This window comes from Xiphophorus couchianus, chromosome 22, assembly GCF_001444195.1.
Source record: "Xiphophorus couchianus chromosome 22, X_couchianus-1.0, whole genome shotgun sequence".
Taxonomy (NCBI): Eukaryota; Metazoa; Chordata; class Actinopteri; order Cyprinodontiformes; family Poeciliidae; genus Xiphophorus; species Xiphophorus couchianus.
The window spans coordinates 13044965-13057245 of record NC_040249.1 but is presented as its reverse complement, the minus strand read 5'-3'; the positions used below and the strand labels follow the sequence as shown (position 1 = coordinate 13057245).

The 12281-nt window shown below is 38.7% G+C and overlaps 1 protein-coding gene across 1 annotated transcript; it reads left to right on the top strand.

Moving 5' to 3' along the window:
• Positions 1 to 17: 17 nt before the first annotated feature.
• On the top strand, positions 18 to 11995 carry vstm4a (V-set and transmembrane domain containing 4a). Its single transcript, XM_028006781.1, has 8 exons — positions 18 to 302; positions 2394 to 2843; positions 9033 to 9086; positions 9167 to 9274; positions 9396 to 9429; positions 10126 to 10265; positions 10725 to 10792; positions 11431 to 11995. The coding sequence occupies exons 1-8, from the start codon at positions 254 to 256 to the stop codon at positions 11581 to 11583; spliced, it is 1056 nt and encodes a 351-aa protein (XP_027862582.1). The 5' UTR covers positions 18 to 253; the 3' UTR covers positions 11584 to 11995.
• The last annotated feature ends 286 nt before the right edge of the window (positions 11996 to 12281 follow it).

The window sequence follows — 12281 nt, the reverse complement described above, 5'->3', positions numbered from 1 at the left end:
GGACACAGAGGGAAAGACAGAGAGAGGTTGACGGAGACAGCTCAGAGGGGAGAGCGAGGGAGAGAGTGGGAGTTTCTAAGTGGGAACAGAGCTTTTTCTGTTTCATATTACAGAGAAAAGAGGAGAAAGAGGAGAGGAGTTAATGGTGGGTAAGGGCTCTGGTGGTTTGTGCAGCCAGCCTCTGTTTTGAATGTAGCTGCTTTTGAAAGTGCTGTGCAGTTGTCTAGGTTTATGGATTCGCTGACTGTGGAAAATGTACTTCTCTATAGTGGTCCTGGTCCTGACTAAGACTCTGGTCACAGGTAAGTTTACTTTGTTTGCCGCAATGAAGCTCAGCAGAATTGAAAGAAGGGGTGAAACCGAGTAGCAATTAGGGCACACAGCGATATGTAAAACAGATACCTCTGTTTACTTTTAGTATGAATATCTTATTTTTACAAAAGATGCAAAGGAAAAAACTTGCATGTTTAACTGTTTTTTTTGCATGCATTTAAAGTGATTCTTGTAAGTGCTAGACTTATGTTTCTCTTGGTTTTTGACAAATCAAGACAATCATAAATCACATGTATATTTCACACAGATTGATAAAGTCTGCATGACTTGACCCAGCGTTTTTAAATTGACTGGGCCACCTCTTGGCCCAGTCAAGAGGTGAAAATGTGCCACACATGGAAAGGTAATTCTTATTTAGCAAAATGTTTTAGTCTTAAGAAAGTTTTGGTATCTATGATCAATCATACATTTTGTACTAAAGTTGACGAGTAAGCTTTTTCCAGAAGCTTGAACTGCACATTAATATGTTCTAGAAACTTTTTCTGCTTATCATGTTGCTTTATATAACGTTGGACCTAACCTGGGGCAGATTCCCAACTGACATAACAAGAACAACAACAAACAAAAAAGCAGCAGCAGATGTTCCAAGTTATCCTGCCTGCTGGGATTGGGTTTTACTGCACAGAAGATCAATGTTTCCCACCTGTAGCAAATCTTTGCCTGTCTAATCACACTTATCGACTCATTCTGTGCGACTCTGCTTCCATCAGAAGAAAACAAAAGTAAGCAGGGGAAAAAATAACAGTTGTGCAGAACGTATGACTGGTTGATTTCCCTCTTGACCAGAATTGCTTCTTAGCGGTACAGGCAAAATTCCCTTTTGGTGATGGAAGACACATAAGCAGAGCCAGTCATACTTTATGCTTTTGACAGCATAAATCCTTCAAGCCACTGTGGGTGTGTGTACAAGCCTAGTTTGTGTAAATGCTACAATTAGCTGTAACTGTCAGGGAACACATTGTTATAAAGAATGATCTCAGACCATTCCAAGGGGAGCACATTTTCAACTCCTGTAATTTACTAATTGAAAAAAGCAAGAAAGAGTCACGCAAGCTGAGTCATTCAGTGACTGTCTGACATACTATGGCAAAGGAGTGTGTTTTTGAACACTGTACATTTTTTTATTAAGACTTTAAGAAACAAAACATAAATTTAAGAGATACATGAGGAAACCATTTATTTTTAAACTCAACTTTAATGAAATTTCTCCATAATTTCTCAAGATCTTTTATAGTTTTTCTCTGGACTTCTCATTTTGAGAGAGCAATGAGTATTTTTGTTCTCTTCTCAATTTACTTATTGACACCGTTTTCATTTCTTGTAATTTCTTGCAAATTTAAAATATTAACAGTGTGCTGTGCATTTGTATTCAGCTTCCTCTTTATTCTTAAAGGTTTGTTAGTAAACATCAGTGAACAAACAGCACAATGAAGACCCAGGCACTCTGGGATATAGTGGTGGAAGTGGAGAAGTTGTCAGGAAAGTGAGGCTATAACACAACATCCTCAAAATATACATTTTTGGCCAACAATCTTCACATCGTGGATGCAGCTAAGTACAGGAAAATCCTGAAAAAGTAAACTGTTGGAGGCTGCAAAAGACTTTAGACTGTGGCAGAAGTTCATCTTCCAGAATATTAAATAATCTAAAACATGCAGCCAAAGCTATAGTAGATTAGATTACATCTTCATTACATACACATATGCTGAAATGGCCCAGTCAAAGTCCAGGCCTTAATCCAATCACAATCTGTGGCAAGACTTGAAAAGATATTTTCCCAGACGTTTTCTATCAAGTCTGTCTTAGTTTGGGCTACCTTGCTAAGAAGAATGGCCAAAAATGTTAGTCCCTTGCTGTTAAAACTTGTAGACTTGTAATTGCAACTGCTTTAGAAGTTGTTTCTACAAAGTAATGTCTTGGTACGGAAGAATACAAATACACTCATATTTCTGAACTTTTACTTATAGACATTTTATAAACCATAATTTTCCTGTTGTATGCAGTGTTGCAAGCATTGAATGAACTGTTTATGTGAACTCTGCTCTGCTTTTTGCCAACAGAGGTATGCCACACCTTGAATGTGACGGTCACCCCTGGGCCTTTGGTCTTAGTCGCAGAGAGAGACAACTTGACTTTGTCCTGTCTGGTGTCTGAAAAAAAGTGGAGCAACAGTGTCCTCATTCTCCGATGGTTCTACTTGCCTTTGACTCCTCCGACACTCAGACCTCCTCCTTTACCGACCACTTCTCCAACTGCACTCCCACCCTCCCAGTTTCTGATTGTAAGGATAGGGATCAAGAAGATACAGCAGTATGGGAACTACAGCCGTCACTTCCCCCAGCCAAAGTTTCATTTATTTGACGATGAAGGGGGAAAAGTGTACCGGTTGCTCATCATCAATATCACAGGGACGGATCAGGGCTTTTATAGCTGTAGAGTTCAGGAAATCCGAAAATACAAAAACACTTGGAGAGCCTCGTCCAATGGCTCCAGCACCACACAGCTGACAGGTAACTGAAAAATAAATTTCAGCCTCTTTTTCCTCTATAGCTAAAACTTGGTTTGCATAGAAAAAAAAAAAGACAAACATACAATAGAATGGAAAAGAATCTGAAAAACAAATGGGACTGCTTGGAAATATTTCCAGTTGAAAAAAAGAAAAACACACACAGTTATAGTTTGGAAACTAAAGGAACACCTCCCACTGGGTAAGGTAGCACTTTAACACTGTTGGCTATTAAACAGCAGCCTGTGTATCTGAATAGATAGACTGACTAATGAAACCACGTTGTTAAACTTTTTAAACTATAACATAGCAGAAGGCCAAAGCAGCATAATATTGGGCAAAATATTTGTTTAAAAAAAATGCAGATCAGTACTGAGTATCTTAAGCTTATGTATCAAAATCTTTATCTAATCAACATTAATTGATTAGATAAATTTACAGTTAATTGTATTGTAAATTGTGGCTTCTAATCTTTTGTAGGGTTTTTTCGTAAATACATGAAAGAAAATGTGACATTTTTACATGTATTCATCATACCATGATAATTTCTTGCCACTCTATGCCCATGTCAGTAGATAACTCTCATGATGTCCATAAAAGGAGGCAGCATAAAAACACCATAAACCTAAGAAAATAGGATTTTATCTAAAAGCTTTTTATGGACCTCTGACCTTTGTTGGATTTCCACTGAACAGATACTCAGACCAGAAGAGAAAGATTATTAAGTTCCACCACCAACAATCTGTCTGTGTGATACACATACTTTGAAAAAAACAAGTGAAGCAATTTTAATCAGAGTTTGATAGAAAAGTACCATAAAATATTATAGAGATAAGTGTTGCCCATATTTATGGCAGAGTGCTCATACATGTTCCATTATCAGTATTTTTTCACACAGCAAGATTACTGATGACACACAAACTCTAACCTGTTTCCTGTGAAAATAATCAATGGCTTCTTTGTAAATAACTCCCCAATGCAAACACAAGGACAGTTCAAACATTTATTAAATAGTGTTTAAATAAACTACTTTTAGAACTACATGGTGGTGTCGTTAGCGGCGCTGCTGCCTTTCAGCAAAAAAGGTTCCCAGCCTGGGAGCACAGTGGTTAGATGTTTTCCCCATGTATGGTTTCTGTGGTTTCCTCCCACAGTCCAAAATCATGACTGTTAGGTTAGATGGTCTGTAAATTGCCATTAGATATGTGTGTGCATGCATGTTGTTTGTTCTGTGTATTTCTCTGTTGCCGTGTGATAGACTGGCGATCTCTCAAGTGTGCACCCCGCCTCTTGCACATTTACTGCTGAAGTTAGACTCAAGCACCCCTACAATTCTTTTATTTTTTTGTGTTTGGAGTTGATTTAAGATGACATAAGTCCACTTTGGCCCTAACCCCTTTTGGACTAGTTCTGAGCTTCAGGCTCTTGGCTGCAACCATTCTGGGTTTATCCTTAATAAAGATGCCAAGGGAGTCATTTACTGTGTGTAAAATTTGATCTCACTTCAAAAATCCTTCCTTGCAGAATCATAAGTTTTGTAATTCTCTCCTGGCATTGATTGAACCAAATCTTGTAGTTTACATGACAAGTTAAGGCGCATATGGCTAATTGGGTATTTCTGGATGTATGAGAAACAAATCAATGCTACGCCTCTGTTTATCCAATCAGGGTTCCCTCACTTTTCCTCTCATGTAGGAGGAAGACAAGCCTCCTGATCTACTGACCCCAGTGGTCAACAGCTCAAACTGTTTGCTTCCTTTTCAGTGTAGGAAAATAAACCATTTGGGGAAGCTTTTAAATAAAGTTAGGGGTTAGTTTGGGTAGATAAACACTTGATTAAAAGCTTTTGTTTGTTACTGGAACAGTTTTAATTAAAATTCAGTGATCACATAATTATCATTTATGTGATCACCATATTTTACGCAGTATGGGAACAATTTACAAAACTACCTTTGGCATTTTCAAAGAATTATCAATGAGCCCAACAGGTCGGTTCATTTTTGAGAATTTCATGTAAAAAAAATAAATAAATAAAAAAATAAAATGAAAAAGTGGAAAAAAGCCAAAAAACGCAATGTTTTAGAATCTGATTGCCATAACTTCGTCAATTTTTAGACTAAACAGATTAACTGTAATTCAGACAGCATGACAAGTTATTTCACATTCCTACATATATTAATAGAAATAGTGTCCTGCACCATCTGGCCTCTCTACAGGTGTCTGCTGAGCACTGCTCTTCAACAAATCGTAGAAAGCAAAATGGGGATTTCTCCTATAATTATCCTGAAAGAATTTGTTTAGAACTGAATGCATCATGTTGAGACATATTCTTCCTCTATTCTATCAATACAAAACTGGTCCATATTTAGTTTTTTTTTTTTTTTTCAGAAAGAGCAAGAAAAACCAAGTGTTTTTCAAGTAACTGCAGGAGGAATTGGACTTGAGTGTGAACCCAGTTCTTAGGCATTTCCATCCCAAAACAATGATCTCACACAGCCAACAGTATAACTGTATGAATATGAGGGGGAAAAGGTAATGGTGCTGAACTGGCAATGTTCTTGAACTCAAATGATGTCAGCATTCTGGGATAACTGCAGTTTTAAGTCACCAAGACTCAGAAATATTCCTGGAGAATTAAGTTTCAGCTGCTTTAGCCATGGTCAAATCCCCCAGAGATTAAACGGACCTTGAAGGATTAAATGAGGTAATTTAAAAAGCACGTAACAGTAAATAATTCTCCACAAGACTTTAACTGAGATCATGACGGGATAGTCAGATTTATTACACAAAAGTAGAACTTTTATTGGAAATCTTAAACATTTAGCTGTTGCCAAATGTTTATCTGGTGAAGTCCATTTTTATACAGTCAGGAAAACTCAAATGGGGAAAGCGCTACAGATTTAATCACATTAAATGTGACTTTAATGCCCTTAAAGTCCCATTTTTAAAAATATGATCAATCCAGGCATCATTTTGTGGTTTGTACCTGATGAAAAGCACAGCTACATTTTTATGTGGCTATACATGGCCGACTTAATATTGTTTGATTCCTAAGCTAAGCTTCTCATACCGTTTGGACTTTTGCACATTTTTTTTTGTAATATTCAGAACAGAGGGCCCAAAATTTCAGCCAGGCACAAAGTGGAAACGCAACTGGTTTATTTATAATCAGGGTATGGGACAGGTAACCACCAGCATTAGGATAGGAACCGCTGAGGGCAGAGAACCAGGTTAGTGTCTTTTAATCTTGGGTTTCAAGGCTCAATAGAGAAAGCCACTAACCTTCTCAAGGTGCTGTGGAGAACAGGGCAAGGTTTCTGGTTCCTCAGGGAAGTGGTGGTGAGCAGTCATCGCAGGGCTTGGTTGTAGAGAACAGAATACCTCTGCAAGATGGAGACTGATCCAGAGGGTGAACACTGGTAGCAGGTAATGAGCTTAGGGGAAAATCAGAATTCAGGGAACAGAAACAGGTCAGGCACATCCAGGGGCGAGGCAGAGAGGCAGGAACAGGGTCGTGTCCAGAAATCAGAAGCCAGTGAAGTGTCTGATGTGGGCAAGGCAAGGAAATCCAGGAGTCAAGAAACATGGTCATGAGCATGGTTAGGCAAAGGCAGTCCCGCTGGATACCTACTCACACTGACAGGTTTCAAAAATCTGGCACCATCTGCCTGCCTGAGAGCTGACTATAACTGCTGGTGAACAGGTGGATGACATGAGCCTGATTGTGCTGCAGCGCAGCAGCATGCAGGTGAACCAGATGAGCTTGATTGGAGAGGTGAAGGCTGAGGAGAAAAACAAAGCAGGCAGACAGGCCAGAATCGTGACATTTTTTCATCTTATACCTACAAACCTCTGGGTTTTTTATTGCAGTTTTGTGTGCCCAATACAATTAGCCACACAAAATTAGACCAATGCACAGTAGTAATAAATGTAAAAGCTAAAAGAACATCATAGATAAGAAGTGTAGCCATCCTTTGTTGTTGTTTTAGGTCAGGGGTGCCCAAAGTCGGTCCTCGGGGGCCGGCATCCTGCGTGTCTTAGTTCTTTCCCTGGTTTAACGCAGCTGGATCAAATGATGGCCCATTAGAGGCCTAAGAAGAACACTGACTTGCTGAAATGGTTGTTACTACCACCAGGGAGAGAATTAAAACATGCAGGATGCCCACCCTCAAGGATCGACTTTGGGCACCCCTGTTTAGGTGAAAGCTTTTTGGAGTATGTCTGTTTGAACAACTAGAGACTGATATTTATGTCATTTAGTCTTAAAAATAGCTCCAGCTTTTAGATTGGATGATAAATGTCTTGCCACTCTTTCTAATTCAATTCATGTCCAGACTTTCACTAGGCTCTGTGGTGACACGAATGTGTTACAATCTTAATGATTTCATTGTAGCTTTGGCAGTATGTTTGGTCACCCATATTTGGCCTGTGGCAAACCAAAAAATTATTCTCTTAATAGTAGTCATCTACTATTCTCCTCTTCCACAAAGGCAAGATTTGTGGAGTTCAAGGGGTATGAAAGCTTTTGCAAGGCACCGCACATTTTGCTTATTTTTTACTAGAAAAGCATAAAGGTTCAGGTCAGACAGAGCCATCTGACAACGCCCTGCCCTATATTCAGGGCACGCTTAGGAAGCCACGCAACCTCAGGCATCCCAGAGATGCATTGACCACAGAGCCAGGAAACACAAGAGCTGATATTATAAGGGTAAACAATGGCGAGAATAAAAAGCTGTAATCCAGGGAACCCCTTAGTTTCCAGTTTTCAACCTTCACTCAACACTTAAATTTAGGAATTATTCATATCCCAAAGATTCTGCCAAACAAGACCAATGTTTGCTTTATTACATTCCCAATTAAGCCATTTAAACCAAACGTTTGAGTGCTGTCTGCTACGTTTTGTATCAACGGGCTGAATCTCTCTGAGCACTGGCTTTAGATTTACAACACTTTCCACATCTTCACTTTTCCTTTCTGGATGAGTGCAGATGAGCCAACAGCTGCAACATGTTCATTCTGGACTGTATATATATATGTTTTAGCATAAACGTGGCGCCATTTGGTGTACAGTCAGCATTTTGCAGACACATCTGTATAGCATATGTACATATAACAGCTCCTGATAGCCAACCTGTTGACCTCAGACTGTGTGGGTTAAAAACAACCATTTCTCAACTTGAGTCTTTATTCCATCAGCTGAGCACTCAAAGTTCAGACTCAAGAGGTTATTCATATGCGTATCCATTTATTCACAAAAGGTCATTGGAGACTGGACAATTGGGGTACAGATTATGCTACAGAAATAAATTAAAAGTTTTTACTTTTACTAGCATCTTTTCGCTGTATGTTTTACCAAGAAAAAGCATCTTTATAACAACATTGACAATGTAAGATGATTTTGAAGTTTCTACGTCTAACTCTTTAAAAATAAAAAGAGTGAATTTGCTGTGCAAATGTAAAATAGTTAAAATAACTTTTTTCTTTTCCGATTTTTTAAAATAATGTAGCTTTTCATGCCACATACCTGTACATGACAAAAGTTTGTCAGTTTTCAAGTTCAGTCAATGCAGTTTGCAAACAGGTTTTTAAGAAGAAAATCCCAACCACATCATTCCTCACACGGAACATAAAACAATATGCAACTTTACTTAGAAAAAAAAACAAAACAGAGAAAGCTATTAGATGGCAAACAAAGCAGATTTGATTTTGAATGAAATCTAGTGGTCTGGAAACATCTGACCAGGGTGGACCTCGCCTCTAGCCCAATGTCCAGAGTTATTTATATATGGATGAATGGATGGGTGGATGGGGCTGGAAATGATTGTGAAGTTAATCTGATTTAATGCTTTTTTTGAATATCTTTTATGTGCATCAACAAAACAACTGTGAAGTGACAGTCAAAAGCGAATACACAGAATAAAAGAAAATCTCCTCATTTTTATCCGAGAGCAGCTGCCCAGTGAGGCCTGCAGCTTTGTGGATGTCCCCACTGTGGGTTTGGCCGATGCTTTTGAGCAGTTTCTCTTTTTTTTTCTTCACAGCAGTGGTTTGGATATTTCCATAAACCACTGAGGTTGTCTGCTCCATTGGGTCAGTGCCCACAGACATCAGCAATTTATAAAGATAGACTTGGAAATTTTATGTTCTTTAAGTGCTGTGTTCTGCTGACTTACTGCAACGTTTGTTTCTATAGTGCACTTTACTCCTGAGGATGGCAGCAGCGAGGGGCTCTGGGTTTTATTTGCAGGTAATGTCTTAAATCTCTAGACCTTCATATAACCTTTAATCATGCATAACCTTGACAATATTTTTTTGTCTCTGATTCAGATGTGTATTTGTGTGCCGTGTTGATCTGCTCAATGGGCCTGCTTTCCATCTTTTTGTTCTCCCTCGTTTTAACATGCCAGTACTTCCACAGGAGACACAGATTGAAAGGTAAATCCACACTTTTTTTCTCTACAGCAACTAATATGTAAAAAAAAAAATGAAGTGTCACCTGTAGTTCTTACAACAAATTATTACATTCACAATGATCTTTCTTCTGATTTCTCCACAGCCAGTTATCTTTTCGTCAAGTGTCCAGAAAGCAGGTACTATGTTGTTTTTTAAGACACTTACAAAACATGTTGACAAATCAAAATGGTAAACAAAATGAACATTTAAATGTTTGGTGCAATCATACATATCTCTTATGTATCATACTCATGAAAGGTCATAATTAGGTCATTCCTTTTGTATCACTTTGCAGTTGTAATCCTGTCTTTCCATCAAAACAAAGTCTATAGGTTGCTCGAGGAACAATATGCTTAAAGGATTTTTAATAGAAGTCAGGAGGACTGAAGCATTTGTAGAAGATATTTTGTCACCAAGTTAATTTCTAAGCCTAATTAAGCAGAGGATTTTTGTTCCCACTCCTGTGCAAGTCTCAATCTTACATGTTTGGTTTTTTTTTTTTTTACCAAGTTAGCTAAATCAAATTGCATTAGGTAATGTGACGTTTCGGTTTTACAGACCTTTTTTTTATTTCACTACTACAGCATCTCCATGAAATCAGGAAAACATGTAACTGCAATACTGTTGCTGAAAACTGCTATGAAAAAATAAAAATCTATATCAAGAAAGGCAAAATCTATCCAATAGGTTAAGAAATAATAGGGAACAACAGGGTAGATCAGTATGTAGCTTTAATACAAGAAAACAAAAGGCTTAAACATCCACTTTTTTATAGGGAAATTACTTTTTATAGGGAAATTACGGGTGATCTTTGGATCTTCTGTTCTTTGCAGTTCTGGAGAGACTGTTACCAGCTCCAGCAGCTGCTCCAATTCTCCCCCAAGAACACGAAGAAAAGAGACAAGACAGCAGGTTGACAGAGGACCAAAACTGACACCATCTGAAGAGCCACTGTTTCAGCCACCCATCAGAGGTATACGATTGTGTTTTAACTCTTAGAAGTAACTACATATGCCTTCAGCACTCAGCCTATTTACCCTGTAGATCCTGTTGAAAAGCCATTATCTCAATGTGGATAAAAGTAAAAGATTATTAGAAGAAAACTTCTCCAGCTCCGAATGAAAAAGAAAGCTTGGTTCAGTTTCTCTTCTCTTTCTTGCGGTTAAATTTCATGTCTCATTCCTAACACATGTGGAAGTATTAAAAAGTCCCAAAGGGCAGAAAGAGGTCAAAGCCCACAAAAAAAATATCGCCAACTAAGAGCAGACATTAAATCTACGCCGAAAGACTAAACCATGGTCTTGTTTCACTTCTAAGCAACATCTTGCTTGAGTTAGACGTTGACTTCAACACACACAGTGACATTTGTGGATTCAAATCTCCAGGCTGTTGTTTTTCACACAATTAAGTTTCTCACATTCTGTTCTTGCAGCGCCTGTCGCAGCAAAGAGACCTCAGAAGCCCAGAAGGTTGAAGACTCAGCCGAGGAGATCTGCTACCGTAAGTCCTCTGTCTGCTTTCTGGATGCCATAAACACTTGCAGCGCTTCATTATGCATTTTTAATTTTTTTTTAAAAGATGTTTTTCCTTTTATTTTGTTCTTCAAGAGCAGATTTGTTATTGAAATACGCACAAGAGGGAATATGTTTCACGACCGCGTGATTGTCTACCAGAGTTTATTGCCGTCGCTTCATTCAGTTATGAGCTTGATAATTCTATTTAGCATTATTGCTTCAGAAACTCAATTATTTACTTAGAGTGCTTCATTGGTTTAATATCCACAATGAAAGCCTCAAACGAGTACATTCAGAGGCAAACTAACTCAAAATCAGGACCACCAGTGTCTCTACTTGTGCTGTACTTGAGATTTCGCTGTGAAAAGAAGCACCGGAGATGTAAGCGTTCACATGCGGATCAGATTAGTGCAATTAGAAAGATCTGAAGGTGCTGAATAGGACTCCTTTGGCAGCAAATGTTTTCAAGTAAACTGAATGTTCCCAAAGCTCCTGCAAAAAGAGTGAACGCATAGTTTCTGCAGCTGACGAGATGCTTAGCGGGAGAATGCTGAACAGACTACGTTTCTCATCTGCGTTATCTGCCAGCTAAATTCCTCTCTTGTTTTTCTGTTCCTCCTCTAGTCCCGAGTTTCACATGAAGACAGCCTGACATACGCAGAGCTGGAGTTAGTCCGACCGCGGCAGGAGCCACCAGTCTCTCCCAGCCCTGACGCCACACCCTCCAGCTCCGAAACTGTGTATGCTCAGATCCTCTTCCAGGAAGAAAAGCTATAGACCTGGCAGCTCAGCACCTCCTGGTGAGGGCAGAGATCCAGTTCTCCACCCAAAACTGAACTAAGCAGCATCTAAAGGAACATATTTATAAACTATGAGCATGATATTTAGCTGTTTTTGATGAAAGACGCCATGTTTGAGGGTAAGTGAGTGGTTTGGAGTGTGCTCTGTGCAGGTCCAGTCCTGCACATCTATTTTATTGGGGTCCTTTGCTTATTGACGTGGTCACTGGCCAGTGAGTCTGTTGTTTATAGCCCAGATTTACTGTCAACTATTGTCTATAAGCCTATGAGACTGTGTTGAAATAAACTATTGTCTAGAATTTCTTTTTTTACCGCAGCATCATGTCACTTTAACAATCAGCTTTTTAAGCAAACTCATTATTACTGTATTAAAACTCAATATTATTATATGCTGTGGTCTGAAGTCTTTAATTTAGAAAAGTGCAGACTGAAATAATAGAAATACACCTAGCAAACAATATTGCATAACCGCCTTTTGTTTCTACAATGGCGAAAGATACACTGGATTAGGTGAATACAATTCCAGCATTACATTCCGAATGCATCTGATAAGATAACTAATAATTATTTGGGGAATGTCAAAATATTCTTCTGCATGACCGTCTTTGAGACCTCACATTTCTACCTGTTTTTCCAGTAGGATCGGCCATGGGTGCAACTTGAAAAGAAGTAAAC